This window comes from Medicago sativa, chromosome 3 (genome assembly GCF_051527215.1).
Source record: "Medicago sativa cultivar Bolivia chromosome 3, Bolivia_mono, whole genome shotgun sequence".
Classification (NCBI taxonomy): domain Eukaryota; kingdom Viridiplantae; phylum Streptophyta; class Magnoliopsida; order Fabales; family Fabaceae; genus Medicago; species Medicago sativa.
In genome coordinates, this window is record NC_140751.1 from 89,164,471 (window position 1) to 89,182,959 (window position 18,489).

Genomic DNA, 18,489 nt, shown 5'->3' on the forward strand with positions numbered 1-18,489 from the left:
GCTGCAAGTGGTCACAACTTTCTTGCAATTGTGGGGGTTGGATGGGGCCGTGCAGCTTGTAGTTGAAAGGGGAAGTAGTCTAAGGTGTGCAAAATGATGGTGCCGGCTGTCATAATTTTATTTTGTTAGATGTGTATTTTTCAAATCAGACTCATCTAAAACAAGCCATTTGCTTTAGTGGATGCACCCAATAATATCATTGGTGAACAAATCAATAGTTAATGATAAACTTATAACACATGCGTAACAAATAATAATTGTTTTTTTTTTCCGGCAAATACTAATTGGTTGAAACTTAACTTTTGATTCTTTTTTTTTTTCTTTCATCATTTTATTGGTTAATTGTAGCTCGTTTTATGGAAATCAAATCTATATTTTCTTCCATCTTTGGAATCCAGGGTGGTCATTACGAGGATGACAAGCACCATGAGCTCCCTTGGCTTGCTGGAGCTACAAGACACGAGCTTCATTAACTCCGAAGCAAAGTGTATGAGACCATTCCAAGAGAATGAAAAACAATGTCTCAACAAAAACTGGTAGCAAGCACACAACTTATAACTCCAGTTCTTTTTAATGACGGAGTAGACTCCTCTTTAGTGCTAATTGGTTTAGGGTTTTGGCGACAGATGACTAACACGCATACAAATTTAAATTGGTAACCGTTTTTAAACTTACATTTAAGATTTTTTGTAACTTGACATCAACCTGGGCAAATAACATTATCGTTTTTTTAAAAAAAGGACAACATTGTCACTTAACATAACACATTATCGTTTCTAATAGTTACTTGACGGTAAAAGTACTAATAGTTACTTAATTAGACAATTTGAGTAAACAATAATGTTATGCTGACACTCTTTTTCCCCTACTTCCATTATACACCATATGTGAAAGAGAATGTTAGGTGGGGTGGCGAAGGCCACAAAGCCATGTGTCACATTTGTGCATGGTGGTAGAAGAGGCGTGTACCATAGATGGCCTTCAAATTTTTGGACACTTGTAATTTTTGGACTTAAAAATTACTTAAAAATTTTTGGACACTTGCAATTTGTGCAAATTTTTGGCCTTTCGTAAAGTTGAAACCTCAAATTTTTGGACACTTGCAATTTCACGATCCAAAATCGTGATTTACTCTTGCTAGTTTAAGGTGAAAAGGAAAAGAAAAAAGTTCACAAGAGGGAAACGATAGAATCTCTCTTCACATGTCATTTAATCGTAAGTTTCATTCCACTACTGCGCTTCGGATATGCCTATGTTTTACGCTTCATTTGAAAAGTAAATTAATTAGAAAATTCAAAACGCTGTAGGCATGTATTTTACTCTTGTTTGGATTATTTGGTATATAAGTTCAAATGAACTATTTCAATTACTTTTCCTTGAAGTACTTCTATTCAATTGCGGATCTTACTTGATGAGATAAAGTTTTTTCATTGGAAGTAACTTAGTTCATTTTAGTTCATTTCAGTAGTAATATAAAACAAAAGGATACATCAATGAATAAATGCAAACTAGTTAAAGATGTAACCGCCTTCGTTAACGCATGAGCAACTTAATTAATTTGTGTTCTAATAAAACACAAGTTTATAGAAAAAAGAACTGTGGATACTGGATACGCTTGCAATCGCGTCAAACATATCTTTGCTTTTAAACTTTGGTCGCCACTATTTTGATATGTTGGATAATTAAGTATGGATTTGTGTTATTCGTGATGATGCTTGATATGTTTGATCGCATCAAATAACATCACTCATTTTTTAGGCAAATATCCTTGAACCAAAAAACTCCATATAATATATAGTTATTTGAATTGAATTAATATCAAATTTACTTTAATTTTTTCATCACTATTTGACCTAGAAAATAATTTACTTAATCAATTTATTGATAATTTTTTATTTAGGCAGTTAATTTAATTTAAACAATTGAATAAAAGTACATACAACAACAACAATCAACCGCATACGGTCTGTACCAGTGATATTAACGACAGCTCCAGCACGGAAGAGGATATGGGAAGCAAAGTACGACCAAAGGTACAAAAATTCGATTGTGCAAAAAATGTATCCCCACTCAGTTTCAACTTAACCAGAGAAGGCATTAGAGCATCTCTAATGGGGACCTTACTTAACAAGGACCACTCCACCCCGTTAAGGACCCTCCATTGGAGGAAGAAAAAATGAGTCCCCGTTAAGGAACGGGTAACTATATAAGGACTCTCTCTCTCTCTTGAGTAACTAATGAGTCCCACGTTTAAAAAAGTAATAAAATGTATACTACTTGATCTCACATGCATAAAGGAGTAATAAAATGTGTACTATTTGGTCCCACTTGTAAAAATGAGTAATAAATAAATTATTTTTGTTTAATATGTAAAGATAGTGGGGCATATTTAAGTACTTTTCATTGGAGTCCTTATTAGTGTATTGTCATTGGAGTCATTGGGTCCTTATTAGTGTATTGTCATTAAAAAATTGTAAATAAGTGATGTGTCACGTGGGTTCATCTAAGGAGTCCTTGTTAGGGAACTACCATTGTAGATGCTCTCATGTGTACGAATCAATGTGTCGTGCGATGGTGATGACAATTATTATCTCTTCTTTTGGTGCGACAATGCAGAACAAATTTGGAGGAGCTTTGATTATTGGACTGTTATTCAACACCACAGACAACACAATACAAAAATGTCAAAGATATAGTCTTTGCGATTCCGCAGGCCTTGCCGGATAGTTCTTGCGCTACTTTCATGACCCTTATGTGGAATATTTGACAGCTGCAAAACAAAAAGGTCTGGCGTTATAAGGTTGACAATGGTCGGATGGTATACGAGCGTGCCAAGAAGTTACTACAAGATTGGTCAGCTGCTCGAGTTCACAGAGGGCTGAGACTCGAAAGAACGTATAGGAACTCCTTGGAGTGAGGTGGATTAAACCTCCTTTGGGTAAGTACAAGTGAAATGGTGATGCTTCCTTTTCTACTAATCACAATGAAGTGGGGATTGAGATATGCATAAGGGATGATTAAGGTCAATTTGTACTTGCTAAGACAGAATGGTTCTCACCCTGGATTGAGGTGGACAAAGGTATGGCCATATGGCTTCTTCATACTCTTCAATGGGTTCAAGACTGACTCCTAGGATTTTGATGTTTATTATATTTGAAATTTAAAAAAACGTCTAGGTGTATAATCACAAGATATGGTTAGAAAAAAACAAAAAACAAAAATCAAATACTGCCACCTCGTTTCATGAAAGGCGTTTTTTTTTTTTTTGCTACAACCAGCATTTTCCATAAGTATATCATGAAGGCATGGTAATGAAGCTCACTCGTATCTACGTGCAAAATATACTTGAAAATATTTTCTGTAGGATGATGGATTACATTGGACAAAATAAGGCATGGTAATGAAGCTCACTCGTATCTACGTGCAAAATATACTTGAAAATATTTTCTGTAGGATGATGGATTACATTGGACAAAATATACTTGAAAAAAAAAATGGAAAAGGGAAAAACCAATTAAATGAGAACAAAAAACTGGACACCGACTTCTACCATCTTGCCTAATGTGTTTTTTAATTTTTTTTTTTGTTTTATCAAAATATTGATACAAAACTTCCACCGCAACTTACTAATCTCCATCAAAAAATCTATGGAACACAAAGGGTGGAGTGTCTATGTATCTTATCATCATCATTATCATTGGATTTCACTTGGGCAGATAGACACACTTCACTTCACAGTGCCACAAATTAGCTAGCTATACGTCATATTTGTTTTGCTCCATCAAAGCAACGTAAGTAAACATCTAGACGAGGTTGAGTCTGTGAACGTGGAATTGAAATAGACAAGGAAAAATACGTGTAGATTGTAAGTAAAACAAAAAATTGCTTTTTCCCAATACTTGACACCATCATATCATTATCAGTGGGGTTGTCTCTTCTTTAGAAGAGGTCGCAACTCACAGGTCACATTTAGTGAAAACTGGGAACTAGAGTTGGAATGAGCAGGAATACTTGGTTCAAAGATAGACACCAATACTGCTTCATTCACCGATTATTTTGTGGTCCTTTGGACTTGTTCCACATGCAACGACAATATTATGCGGTTGAGTACTGTCGCTACTTATTAAGTTTCGATGTGTGGGAATAATATGGTATCACGTCATTTGTAAGTTATGAAATTACCATCACTTTTTATCCAAAAAGATTTTACAATCACTTAATTTAGAACAAAACAAATGACCCGAGTCAAATATATCAATTAAAATTAGAAAATATATTTAATGCCATGTTTTTCCTTTCTTTCATCCAAAATTAAAATTTGAGATCGGGCAACCAGGCAACCCTTTCCGGGAATAATTCTGTAGATCCACGTAAATCAGGCGTAGTAAAAAGAGTGCATTCTCTCTATAATTTTAATTCTTTTAAAAATTGGCCATGATGCGATGCATAGAAGCACTCTAAATTTAGCGAGCAAGTAATTCATGTATAAACTCAATTGAGAATTAAGTAGCAGCGCAAATTGAAGATACCGTAAAATATCTCGATACAAGCTATAGACATAAACATGACGTTCCAAAAGGAAAAAAAAAAAACCTTCAAATGTAAAATCTGAAAAAGGGCGAAAGGAAATAAAAATCAAAATAAGCATCACAATCACTCCTTACTACAGGCAACCAACCTACAGACATCCAGTGGGCTGCCACAGAACATTTGATAAATCAATCTCAGATTATACCCTCCGATCTCACCTCTTATCCATGTCAACATAGTTCCATAACATGACAGAGACACCAAAAAAGCAACCACAGCAAAAATAACTTACCATTATCGCATCATTTTGGACTTAGAAGCATTTCCTGTGGACAATGGATGGGCCAGACTCGTCATATTCACCCTTGGATATCCACATCTGCAAAACAAAAACAAAAACAAATTGTAGAATTAGATAAAATTGACATCACATACATTATACATGGCAAAATGTGCTAATCTGTGATAAAATAATCACCTGCTGGAAAGTACTGAGAGAAGCAAGGATTGATCCTCCAATCCAGACACTGTACTTTCTCTCTGGTGGAGCCACAACCTTAATCTTCATGCTGCTAGGAGCCAGGGCAGTGATCTCCTTGCTCATACGGTCAGCAATACCAGGAAACATAGTTGAACCACCACTAAGAACAATGTTGCCGTACAGATCCTTTCTGATATCCACATCACACTTCATGATAGAGTTGTAGGTGGTCTCGTGAATTCCAGCAGCTTCCATTCCGATCATTGATGGTTGGAAAAGGACTTCTGGGCAACGGAACCTCTCAGCTCCAATTGTGATAACTTGTCCATCAGGAAGTTCATAGTTTTTCTCAATTGAAGAACTGCTCTTTGCAGTCTCAAGTTCTTGTTCATAATCCAAGGCAACATATGCAAGCTTCTCCTTTATGTCACGGACAATTTCCCGCTCAGCTGAGGTGGTGAACATGTACCCTCTCTCAGTGAGGATCTTCATCAAAGAATCAGTTAGATCACGACCAGCAAGATCCAAACGAAGGATAGCATGTGGGAGTGCATAACCCTCATAGATTGGCACAGTGTGACTCACACCATCGCCGGAATCCAACACAATACCTGTTTCAAAAATGAAAAGATTGAGGGACAGAATAATGGAATGACAAAAGTATGTTCTCAAAAAGATAGTCAAAATACGAACCAGTTGTACGACCACTTGCATAGAGGGAGAGGACAGCCTGGATGGCCACATACATGGCGGGCACATTGAAAGTCTCAAACATGATTTGGGTCATCTTTTCTCTATTGGCCTTTGGGTTAAGTGGAGCCTCAGTTAGAAGCACTGGGTGCTCTTCAGGAGCAACACGCAATTCATTGTAAAATGTGTGATGCCAGATCTTCTCCATGTCATCCCAGTTACTGACAATACCGTGCTCAATGGGGTACTTGAGAGTAAGAATACCTCTTTTGGATTGGGCTTCGTCACCAACATAGGCATCCTTTTGACCCATACCAACCATGACACCAGTATGACGAGGTCGGCCAACAATACTTGGAAACACAGCCCTAGGAGCATCATCACCAGCAAATCCAGCCTGCACACAAATTGTAGATGAACACATCGTTCAGTAACAAAAACAAAAATCAAACACGCAAAAATGACAGATTTTTTTTTTGAATTACTAACCTTCACCATTCCAGTTCCATTGTCACAAACAAGGGGTTGAATATCCTCAGCATCTGCCATCTTTTGCTAAACAACAGTTTGCACGAATAAGATTATCGTTAATAACAATTCAAATGGACCACAAACGAAGTTCAACCAATTACAAATTTAAAAGATTAGTTTCACTGAAAATACTATCATGTTATACATAAAACTGTTCTCCATAAAAAGTTCACATTGTATATAACAATCACAATTATCAATAGCAATAAAACAGAAATGAAATAAAACGGTAATATCTAATTTTCTTCATTAAGAACTTAGATTAGATTACTCCGGCTTTTCAAAGAAAAACAGAAGAGCATGTACATGGTGCAGCGAATCAGAAAATTTAACAAATTCAAAATGTCATAGAATAAACATGATGAAAACATGTGCAAGATGTAACCTAAAGTTTCTTATTGCAAATGTGTACTTAAATCTTCAATTTGCTATGACTCAGGCTTACTAAAATTTCCTAATAACTAAATAAAGTTCTATAAAGGAAAAACTGTTATCACAAAATGAAGCTATTCACATATGAAAAGACAGATCAGACCGTAAATCCAGTGAACAAATCAACAAAACCCAAACATTTTCGAAGTAACACCAAAAAATGGAATCTAAAGCCGATACAAGATCAGTTCAAATAGATTCCAGATCCAGTATGTAAAAGATCAGAATCAGATACAGCGATGCACAGTAAGCATCAACCAGATCACAGATCAGTGACTAGGTATCCAGTATCCACGATCTACTAAATCAGTTACATAGATCAAGCAATAGCAATCGCAATTATCAATAACACAAAATAAATACATGATTAACACAAATCTGAGCATAAAACAGTTAAGATTACTAAAAACGCATGAACAATCGGTGTATTAAACAGTAAATCTATACAAATCAACAAAGCAAAAGAATAAATCTAAACCTAAATAATGATCGGAACAAAAATGAAGTAGATAGAGATAAAATGAAGTTTCATACCGTGAGAGTAGAGAGAAAATGGATCGAAGAGGAGAAAGAAAGAGAAGCTTCTTGTTTGAAGTCTCTCTTTCTCGGCGAGAAGTGTGGTGAGAAATGAGAGAGAAGAGGATTGAAAATGGGAGAGGGGTATTTATATTAGGGGAGAGAGTGGCGTGGGTTTAGGTGTGGTTGTGGGCGTGACTTGTGATGAGTGACCGTAATAAAATGGTTAATTTGAAAATTGAATTTGGAAATTTGGGTTAGGACCAAAATTTTGAAATGGAAGATACTAGAGAGAGGAGAGAGAAATAGGGAATCATTTCAACCACGAGAAAGAGAAAAGGGATAGATTGGGTGACCTGGTTGACAGCCTTTCCTTCTACCTTACTCTCACCTCCTTGTTTTCTCTTTTTCAATTTTATTTTAAATAAACTAAACGTAACTGCAAAAAACACAAAATTTTGAAGTATTTTTTTTCAAAAATGATAAAATGATATCTATTCATTTAAATTTATAATGTATGTTAAAACTTTGCGAACAATTTGTGCAGGGGTCGGGGTTCGAACTCTGAATTTCCCACTTCTCCACACATAATGTGTGTGAATCTTGACCAAAAAACTTTGCGAACAAAATTTGTTTTAAACTATAAGTCGCTTTACCATATTAATAAAACATTAATGTTGTTTTTTCTATTATATCATTTAAAAACATTAAAATTTGCGCCTCTTAAGATTTTTAAGCGCGCAAGTGCATCATTTTTATTATTCATTTCAAGTATTCTTATTAGTCATATGTTCGACACTATTTTCTTGTTTGAGTCTTTGGTTGATATGCTTTCAATCATTTAAGCCTTCACATGCTAGCAAACACAAGTTACTAGAAGTAGAAGATTTGAACAATTTACAACAAAGACAATATACTATGGCAACATATTTGAATAAACTAACCATTTTCGATCACTAATCTCACCATTGCTTAATTTTTTTTGAATAATTCGCGATGAGAAATGCTTACGATATCTGTCATCTGAAAAATTAAGATTCATTTCTCTTGTATAATCATCACCGAGATTTTGTTATCAAAATTTTCCCAAATTTATGGATAATAAACATCAAAATGAGGAATTTCTTGTTTATAATCATCATCAAGATTTTTAATATTTGATGCATTTGACACATTGTTAGGAACAAGCTTGTAGGGTCTACGCCTTTAGGCTCCGTTTGGTTCGAGAATTAGGAGGGGAGGAAATGGGAGGGGATGGGAGGGATTTTAATGGAGGGGAGGGGAAGGGAGATATTTTAATTAAAAACGTGTTTGGTTCGCAAAGGGAGGAGAGAGATTTTAAAATTATTTTACCGTTTTACCCTTAAACTTAATTAAACAAGGATAATAAAGTAACGAAACAATAACGATGTAATCGATAACAACACGATGTAGACGATGAAATAGTGGATTAGTAATAGGGTTGTTACAGGTAGTAATAAAAGTTGTTACAAGGATAATATAACCTAATAATAATAATAAAATTTGTTACAAATAATACAACCTATAACCTAATAATAATAATAATAATAATAATAATAATAATAATAATAATAATAATAATAATAATAATAATAATAAAGTTGTTAAAAGGATAATATAACCTAATAATAATAAATGTTGTTATAAGGATAATATTGAGATTTTAAATTAATCTAAGGATAATTTTGACAGTGCGATAAAATTTGCTCCCCTCCTCTTCCCTCCCATCCCCTTCTAAAAAATTGAACCAAACACTTCAAATTAAAAATCTTCCCTCCCCTCCTCTCCAAAACTCTCGAACCAAACGGACCCGGGGCGGAAAACAAACTACTTACAGGGAGGGTTTATATTGCAATACTTATTTTATAGGGTGTATAGAAAGCAAATTTTATTAAGAGGGTGCAAACATTAATAGATTTCTGCCTAGCCTTTCAGCGGTCAATGTTTGGGCCTCTTGATAAGATTTGCTATATGCAGCCTTAAATATACCCATGACTTGCTATATACATCCCCTTGTATAATTTTTTTTAACCCCTACTGACATGGATCTTAAGCCATCGCGCCATGTATCCAGGGCCGGCCCTTACGCTCCCATCAACAGATCTTGATCAGTCTTTGTTGCTAATTCTTATCGTCATATGGAGTTAGGATTCATATATTGAAGTGAAATTAATTCTTTGAATGTTATATTCATTAAACTAGGCAGTGCACATAAAAAGTGCATCTTATACGTGCTTTGGTGCAATGCTTGGTGAAAATTCAAAGATAAGCTTTTGCCCGACTCAAGTATTGATCGTGTATGTGGTAAATTCAACTAGGAATCATAAGCTAAGATGTAGTACCTAAAAGCAGGGTAGATTGCTTCCATATAAGCTGGTTGTATGCTTCAACAGAAAAAGAAGCAGCTGGTAGTACACTACGAGAGAATGTACCAGTACCACAAGTGGATCAAGATTGTGTATGTAACCTTGTAGGTAGGAAAATACTTGGAAGTATTTTTCAACCAAGTATTGTGAGATATTTAATTGGTTTCCAAAGATTGCGGAGATGTACTAATGTAATAAAAAATTGAAGATAATCCAAGTGGACAAACAAGACCAAATGTAAGCATTGCTTTAAATTATTTCAACTTTTCTGGTCATTACTTATTCGTTATATTTATGGTTTACAATTGTTTCTACGTGTCTATGTATTCATTATTTTGTTAGTGGATTCATATTGCACACAATTGCTTGGAGTAAAAGCATAACAACACATGATAGAGGACCTCAAATGATTTTTATGATGTTTATTAGAATATAGAAATTAATATAGAGTTAGTTAAACGTGGTTCTAGGTAATTAGAGTTTGTTATAAGGAGGATAGTTAGTTAATAGTTAATGCTCCATTTGTTACTTTAGAGTTACATATTCACTATATAATAGCACCATTTGTATTCATTTCACTATCTTTTAATAAATCTTTCAATATGAAATATTACGAGTTTTCCTTTGTATCAATCTATCAAACCTACATCTCCTTTCAAGTTATCTTCGAACTCTTTGATCCCGTGATTCACAACAATGTTCTTGTTGTATAACTATATTATGGAATTGGAATGACCAAGTAAAGCAACAAATAAGTTAATTTTATTTTATTGTGAAATGGTAACACTTTCTATTCAATCCACACAGTCAAGACTCTAGAAGAGTACCAAAAGGAGAGGCATGCCTAATTTAAACATTTTTATAACAATTTCAATTAATAAAACCAATAACAACAAAAATGCAGAAAAATATGGTATATTATCAAGGAGAAGTTCGATACATTTCAAAGAGAACAACACTAGGAAAATAAAATGTTGTCAATTTTCACCATTTCCAGAAAACATTAGAACCACACTTGTATTTGTCCTTTCCTTCACATTCAAGTTCCAAATCTTCTGTAATGAATGGTACTTTCTGCATAAATGAAAAGGAAAAAATAGCATTAGAAAATGGTAAATAGGAAAACTTTGGAAAAGCAATTTAGTGAAACAAAAGATGTTTATGGTTAGAGTCGGACCTTCTGTTTAGCAAGATCTTGGCAACCAGTGAAATTCTCAGGGAACTTGCAAGTACCAAATTGCACTGTATATGCTCTTGCAAAGTTTGCTCCACTGGTGGCTAGCCTCTTCTTGTCATTCAATTCCTACACCATATACATACAGTCAAAATAATCTTACATTAGTACCTTAGTGCATCTTATTATTTTTTTCCTTTCAAATATACTCCGAACAAATAATATTATCAAGGGTGCTAAAAATTAAGAAAATTCAAGGGTTAATAGGTTTTTACCCCCTGTAATATAGGTCATTTCCGGTTTTTCCCCTGTAATTTTTTTTTTTGATTTACCCCCGGTAAAATTTTTTGTTTTGATTTACCCCCTAATAGGCCAAACAAAAACGAAAATTTCTTGAAAAAATAAAATAAAATCGGTTTTTGTTTGGCCTATTAGGGGGTAAATCAAAACAATTTTTTTTTTTACGGGGGTAAATAAAAAAAATATTTACATGGGGAAAACCGGAAATGACTTATATTACAGGGTAAAGACCTATTAACCCAAAATTCAATATAAAAGGCTATTTCTAAAACATCCATACACAAAATAAATGAGTAAATAGGCAATTACCCCCCTGAAATTGTAAGTTTCGTCAATTACCTCTCTGAAATTAATAAAACGTCAATTACCCCCCTGAAATTGCATAACGTTAATCAATTTACCCCCTCCGTCAAATTTTTCAGTTAGTCAACATGATGTTTTGCAAATGCCCCCCGAACTTGAAAATTTATATTTTTTTTCTTATCCTTAGCTCAAAAGATATTAAAGACAAGCAATTAACAGTTAACGTTAATACTTTATATGACTCTTTCATTCTTAAATGGGTCTGTTCTTTTATTTTGTTTCTGTTATGTCATTTGGTTGTTCAATTCTCCATAACTTATGACTTATTTAAATAGAGACACGCCAATTCACAACAAAGTAAGCCAGAGACACCCATTCCTCATGAACAATTAATTCTAACAGTTTCTTAATATAAGTTTGAATAAAATTATTCTATCTTAAAAATTGAACTAAACATGAATTTTGCTAAAGTAATATGAAGTTATTAATTCTGCATTATTTTTAGAGGATATATTATTATTGTAACCTTAAATAGTAAAGATAACCGTTAATTGTTTGTCTTTAATATCTTTTGAGTCAAGGATAAGAAAAAAACATAAATTTTTAAGTTTGGGGGAATTTTGCACATAAGTGCAAAACGTCAGGGGTATTTGCAAAACGTCATGTTGACTAACAGAAAAATTTGACGGAGGGGGTAAATTGATTAACGTTGTGCAATTTCACGGAGGTAATTGACGTTTTGTTAATTTCAGGGGGATAATTGACGAAACTTACAATTTTGGGGGTAATTACCTATTTACTCCATAATAAATTGATTAAGGATGTGATTGGTAATATAACCGATAGCAAATCAAGTTATAGCGGATAGCAGATAAACGAGTTTATAGCTGATAGCACGTTACATAAGCTTAAAAATAGCAGATTTTCTTATTATAGGATAAAATTGGTAAAAAAAAAAAAAAATAGCTTCTAACAAGGGAAGAAAGATTTAAAAAAAGTACCTTGTTGGCCTTGCTCTTTTCAAGGTATTCATCAATAACGCCAGCATTGGCAGAAGAATTGGAGGCTGAAACAGCAGTGGTGAAAAGGGTAGCAGCCAATAAAGCAAGAGCATTTCTCCTTCCATCACTTGCTCTTGATTCTTTGGCTTCAGGAATTCTCACTTGTTGAGCCTTGATCAATGGTAGCTTGATACCTGAAACCCCTGGTGATGCAGCAGAGGGCACTGAAATGAGCTTTGCATTGAGCTCAGAACCAGATATGGCATAGCTACAAGCTAATACACTTGAGTTCATTGCAGCCATGTGTATTGTGGATTACTAGTTAGTTCTGCTGATCTGTGATGTGTATCAGAGTCCAAAGGAAATAAAAATTAAGTCAACTTATGTTGCAAGGAACAAAGGGTGTAATCAAAGATTGTGGTTGGCGTGTGGATAAGGTGAGATTGCATTGATTTCCTATTGGCAAATCTTGTTCTCTTTGATGTATTTGGGGCACTTCAGTCCACATGGTTCAAATAGTTTAGGACCCACTACAGCTTCATATGCCTGTGTGGCATTTCGGTGACTTTGTGTTCGGTGACTTTGATGACTTTAATGTATTTTAGATGAAAGAGAATGATGATTGAATGATTAAAATAAATTATTTTGATGAGAGAGAATTATTGGTAAGGAGAGAGATAGAGACAAAGACACCCAAAGGCATCGAAGTCAAAGGCACCGAAGTGCTACCCCATATGCCTAGGTGGATAAATTTTTAGAGTGAATTATTTTATGGGTGTTAAGAAAACTAAAAGTAGTAATTTTGTATTGGGAATTATAAATTTTTGACTTTTAGAAATTTGAATTCACCACTTTTCAACAAATTATTTTTATTTATGTTTTCTTAACCAATGCTCTAAGGACACTCTTTAACATTTCTCTTATTTTAATTTGCAAGGACCGAGAGTTGGGATAGGGTGCTTTGCTAACTAATCATAATTAAGATATTTAATTTTCAATAAACCTACAACTTAGGTTTTTTTGATCCATTACGAGACTAATGCCATGATCGACAACAATACATCTAGTGTTGTTCATATATTAAAAGAGAGTTATGTTGTAAACTCTTGCAACACTATGATGTTATTGTTGTTGTTATGATTATTATAAAAATTTCTCAATATTTTTCATCAGATGAATACAGGCCAGCTACACCATATTGCACAATCGTGGATTCATGAGTGAATTATATTGTTTTTATTGTTTTTTTTATAAATGTTTTTTATAAGAATATTCTTTTTCTCTTATTAGATCGACTAGGTGTGGATCAGAGAGATTCTGGTTGGCATGTGGATAAGGTGATATTAAGTTCATCCCATTGGCTATTCTTGCTCTCATACAATATTTAGGGGGAGAAAACATGACCTAAATGTAAAATGTTTGTGTGCATTGTACCAAAAAAAAAATGTTTGTGTGCATATACACAAATAGAAAAGGTAAAAGAGAAGACAATTAAATAATATGACTTCTTTCAAAAAAAATAAAAATAATAATATGACTAAATTATTTATCTTTTAATATTTTTATTTGTGTGATCATATTCAATATTTTTTTTATGAATCTTGCTAACCAGTGCCCCCAGAGTAATTTTTAAGAAATCTAGTTTTGATAAAGTAATGATTAACTACTTTTTCATGAAAACTTACTTATTTTAGATGTTTAACCATTACTCTTGAGATTGTGTTCATATAAGACATCTCACATTATTTGGTTGAAACAGTTATAGAGCCCACTTGATTTTTTTTTCCTTGCTGGAAGTGCTCACTTGATATGTAGCTCATATAATACCTTGGTGGGGAAAATAGTCTAGTGTTGATTGAGTTATTTTATTTTTATTTAAAATATTAAACTGTATCTCAAATTGTCCAATCCACCTCACCATTAAGTAGCACAACTGTGTCACAATCACGTTTAATTGTAAATGTACAACAGATAAAAACTTCAATGAGTTCAACAGATTATTCAACATCTATCCGCCAAGTTAAGATTTGATAACTTGAATTTATACATTATAACTAGTAACATACCCGTGCATCCGCACGGGTACTGGTTGGTCGGGGACGAATTTGTGTAGTATAAACTTGACATTAAGTATTTGTAAACAGTTTTTTTTAGAGAAAGTATTTGTAAATAGCTGAAATGTATACACATTAAACAAATTATTATTAATATTTTTGTAATGTAGTATATAAAACGTAGGACAACAAAAACAATTATTAAAAAAGAGTTTTTCTATCATGTGTAAATTTGTAAATTTTTTATATAATGATTTATATAATTTCGAAATTTTTTATATGCAAATTTAAACAATAATATTATAAACTTATATGATTTTTCTCCTAAAAAAATATCGACTAATATAATTTAAAAATATGTTTATCAAATTGTCATGTGTATAATAATCATTTTAAAAATTTATCAGTGACAACATGTCCAGTGTATAATTATTATTTTAATTTTTTTATCAATAACAACATGACACATGTATTATAATTACTTTAAGTTTTTAATCAATGAGAACATGTCTCGTATAGCGACGACTCGTCCCATGTTTAATAATTATTTTAAAATATATATCAATGACAACATGGTTCGTGTATTATAATTACTTTATGTTTTTTTATCAATGAGAACATATCTACTGTATAGTGACGACTCGTCTCGTGTACAATAATTATTTTAAAATTTATATCAATGACAACATGACCCGTGTATTATAAATTACTTTTAGTTTTTTTTATCACTGAGAACATGTCTCTTGTATTGCGACGACTCGTCTCATGGATAATAATTATTTTAAAATTTATATCAATGACAATATGGCCTGTGTGTTATAATTACTTTTAAGTTTTTTATCAATGAAAACATCTCTCGTGTATAGTGACGACCTGCCCCGTGTATAATAATTATTTTATAATATGTATTATAAAATAGCTTATTTAAATAAAAAATAACTTATAAAATTTATATATAATAATTTTATAATATTTATTAGCGATGAATTTTCAGTAACAACTTATCCCGTGCATTTACGTTACTTCTGGAATTTTAGTCAATGCTCACTTCTTCCATGCATTTCTGTTATCTACGAAATTTAAGTCAATGTCCACATATCTTGTGAATTTTAGTTGATAAGTATTCAATATCATTGTAAAATTGAAGTGAGGTGATGATATTTTAAATAGTTTAAACGTTTTAGCAAGAACAGTTTTTTATAAATGACAACTTGTCGTGTAAATCAAGGATAGTTTAGTCAATAACAACTTATCCCATAATTTGATTTATTTCTGAAATTTTAGTCAATCACCACTTATTCTGTGCATTTTAGTTTATGAGGGTTCAATATCATTATAGAATTGAAGTGAGGTGATATTATAAATAGCAGGACGTTTTAGAAGGAACAACTTTTTTTTATGAAAAACAACTGGTTAAGTATGTTTAGTCAGTGACAACTTCTCCGTGCATTTACGTTACTTCTGAAATTTTAGTCAATGCTCACCTCTCCCATGCATTTTAATTATCTATAAAATTTTAATCATGTCGACTTATCTCGTGCATTTTAGTTGTTAAGTGTTCAATATCATTGTAGAATTGAATTGAAGTGATGATATTCTAAATAGTTTAAAAGTTTTAGCAGGAAAAATTTATCCAGTGAATTTGATTTATCTTTAAAATCTTAGTCAATGCTCATTTATCCCGTGCATTTTAGTTTATGAGAGTTCAATATCATTATCGAATTGAAGTAGAGTGATATTATAAATAGCAGTAACAAAGTTTTATAAATAACAACTGATTCTGTGTATAAAAGTTAGTTTGATCAATGACAACTTATCCCGTACATTAACGTTACTTCATAAATTTTAGTCAATGCTCACTTCTTCCATGCATTTCAGTTATCTATGAAATTTTAGTCAATGTCCACTTATCCCGTGCATTTTAGTTGATAAGTGTTCAATATCATTGCAGAATTAAAGTGAGGCGATGATATTCTAAATAGTTCAAACGTTTTAGCAGGAACAATTTTTTAAAAATGACAACTTGTCATGTAAATCAAGGTCAGTTTAGTCAATGAAAACTTATCTCGTGTATTTGATTTATTTCTGAAATTTTAGTCAATGTCCATTTATCCCGTGCATTTTAGTTTATGAGGGTTCAATATCATTATAGAATTGAAGTAAGGTGATATTATAAATAGCATGAACGTTTTTAGCAGGAACAATTTTTTATTAATAACAACAGGTTCCGTGTGTCAAAGTTAGTTTTGTCAACGACAACTTATCCCGTGCATTAACATTACTTTTGAAAATTTATTCAATGCCCACTTCTCCCATTCATTTAAGTTATATCTATGAAAATTTTAGTAAATGTCCACTTATCTCGTGCATTTTAGCTGATAAGTGTTTTATATCATTTTAGAATTGAATTGAGGTGATAATATTCTAAATAGTTTAAACGCTTTAGCAGAAATAATTTTTTATAACTGACAACTTGTCCCGTAAATTAAGGTTAGTTTAGGTAGTGACAACTTATCCCGTGTGCTTGATTTATTTATGAGATTATAATCAATGCTCACTTCTACAATGATATTTTAGTTTATGAGGATTCAATATCATTGTAGAACTGAATTGAGGTGATGATATTCTGAAATTTTAGTCAATGCAGTATTATCCCGCACATTTTAGTTCATGAGGGCTCGATATCATTATAGAATTTAAGTTAGGGGATAGATAAATAGCATGAAAGTTTTAGCAAGACCAATTTTTTATAAATAACATGAGGTTTCGTGTATCAAAGTTTGTTTAATCAACGACAACTTATCCCGTACATTTACGTTACTTCTAAAATTTTAATCAATGTCCACTTCTGCCATTCTTTTCAGTTATCTACAAAATTTTAGTCAATGTCCACTTATCTTGTGCATTTACGTTACTTTTGAAATTTTATTTAATGACCACTTCTCCAACTCATTTCAGTTATCTACGAAATTTTATACAATGTCTAGTAATCTCGTGCTTTTTAGTTGATAAGTGTTCAATATCATTGTAGAATTTAATTGAGGTGATGATTTTATAAACGACAATTTGTCCTGTAAATCAAAGTTAGTTTAGTCAACGACAACTTATCCCGTGTATTTGATTTATTTCTGAAAGTTTAGTCAATGCTCACTTATTCCGTGCATTATAGTTTATGAAGGTTCAATATCATTATAGAATTGAAGTGAGGTAACATTTTAAATAGCATGAACAATTTTTTATAAATATCGTGTATCAAAGTTAGTTTAATCAAACACAACTCATCCCGTGCATTTACGCCACTTCTAAAATTTTAGTCAATACCCACTTCTGCCATGCATTTCAGTTATCTAAGAAATTTTATTCAAAGTCCACTTATCCCGTGCATTTTAGTTGATAAGTGTTCAATATCATTGTAGAATTGAATTGAGGTGATGGTAGTTTAGTTTAGTCAGCGACAACTTATCCCGTGCATTTGCGTTACTTTTGAAATTTTAGTCAATGCTGACCTTTGGGTTGTTTGCGTTACTTTGTCTTTGTCAAAAGTTTCTCAATTAAGTCATTCATCATGTGACAATAACATAGAGATAGATATTTAATTGAAAAACTTTTGATAATATTTGAAAATAGACTATGTTTTTGTCAAAAGTTTTTCAATTAAGTAACTCGTCGTGTGACAAAAACACAAAGATAAAAATTTAATTGAGAAAATTTTGACAAAGACTATATATTTGAAATAATAATAAAAAAATATTAATAGAGTCATCGACTGATTTGAGAATAACTTTCACAGACGGACCAAATTAGTGGTTTACTCGTTAATTAATTGTCCCATTAAAAATATTAATTAATTTTAAATTTGTTTTAATGTTAGTTTTTTAAAAAAATTGTCATACCACACTTCAAATCTGAAAACTCTACACATCTGCACTCTCTCTCTCTATATCCTCACACGTCTCACTCTCACATATATTTATTTTTTTATTTTTTTTATTTAATATCATTTAATAATTTGTTTATTTTAAACAAAACCATCCATTTCTCTCTCGCCTGAAAGTGAAACGGCATCCATTTCATTCATATCTTTTTCGTC

At 32.4% G+C, this 18,489-nt stretch overlaps 2 protein-coding genes across 4 annotated transcripts; both read right to left on the minus strand.

Annotated features, from left to right (window-relative positions):
• Nucleotides 1-4,462: 4,462 nt before the first annotated feature.
• On the minus strand, nucleotides 4,463-7,293 carry LOC146941645 (actin-7). 3 transcript variants are annotated; one of them, XM_085755470.1, is made up of 5 exons: nucleotides 7,199-7,293; nucleotides 6,191-6,250; nucleotides 5,705-6,098; nucleotides 5,009-5,622; nucleotides 4,463-4,909 (listed from the first exon to the last, which is right to left on the minus strand). In XM_085755470.1, exons 2-5 carry the CDS (start codon nucleotides 6,248-6,250, stop codon nucleotides 4,844-4,846), a joined length of 1,134 nt encoding a protein of 377 aa, XP_085611596.1. In that variant the 5' UTR covers nucleotides 7,199-7,293; the 3' UTR covers nucleotides 4,463-4,843. The 3 variants fall into 3 exon arrangements, with proteins under 3 accessions (XP_085611596.1, XP_085611594.1, XP_085611595.1); XM_085755468.1 differs by having other exon boundaries at nucleotides 6,191-6,256; XM_085755469.1 differs by having other exon boundaries at nucleotides 6,191-6,261.
• A 3,173-nt stretch (nucleotides 7,294-10,466) lies between these two features.
• PSAN (photosystem I reaction center subunit PSI-N, chloroplast, putative / PSI-N, putative (PSAN)) lies at nucleotides 10,467-12,695 on the minus strand. Its single transcript, XM_085755471.1, has 3 exons — nucleotides 12,346-12,695; nucleotides 10,745-10,870; nucleotides 10,467-10,641 (listed from the first exon to the last, which is right to left on the minus strand). The coding sequence occupies exons 1-3, from the start codon at nucleotides 12,646-12,648 to the stop codon at nucleotides 10,552-10,554; spliced, it is 519 nt and encodes a 172-aa protein (XP_085611597.1). The 5' UTR covers nucleotides 12,649-12,695; the 3' UTR covers nucleotides 10,467-10,551.
• Nucleotides 12,696-18,489: the final 5,794 nt, after the last annotated feature.

Excerpts from the sequence above, each read along its gene's own strand:
- LOC146941645 (XM_085755470.1), bottom strand. The coding sequence starts at position 6,250 with ATGGCAGATGCTGAGGATATTCAACCCCTTGTTTGTGACAATGGAACT. Across the intron at positions 6,099-6,190 it reads ATGGAACTGGAATGGTGAAG|GCTGGATTTGCTGGTGATGA; the intron begins GTTAGTAATTCA and ends ATTTGTGTGCAG. Across the intron at positions 4,910-5,008 it reads CTCTCAGTACTTTCCAGCAG|ATGTGGATATCCAAGGGTGA; the intron begins GTGATTATTTTA and ends TTTGTTTTGCAG.
- PSAN (XM_085755471.1), bottom strand. The coding sequence starts at position 12,648 with ATGGCTGCAATGAACTCAAGTGTATTAGCTTGTAGCTATGCCATATCT. Across the intron at positions 10,871-12,345 it reads AAAAGAGCAAGGCCAACAAG|GAATTGAATGACAAGAAGAG; the intron begins GTACTTTTTTTA and ends TATATGGTGTAG. Across the intron at positions 10,642-10,744 it reads AAGATCTTGCTAAACAGAAG|AAAGTACCATTCATTACAGA; the intron begins GTCCGACTCTAA and ends TCATTTATGCAG.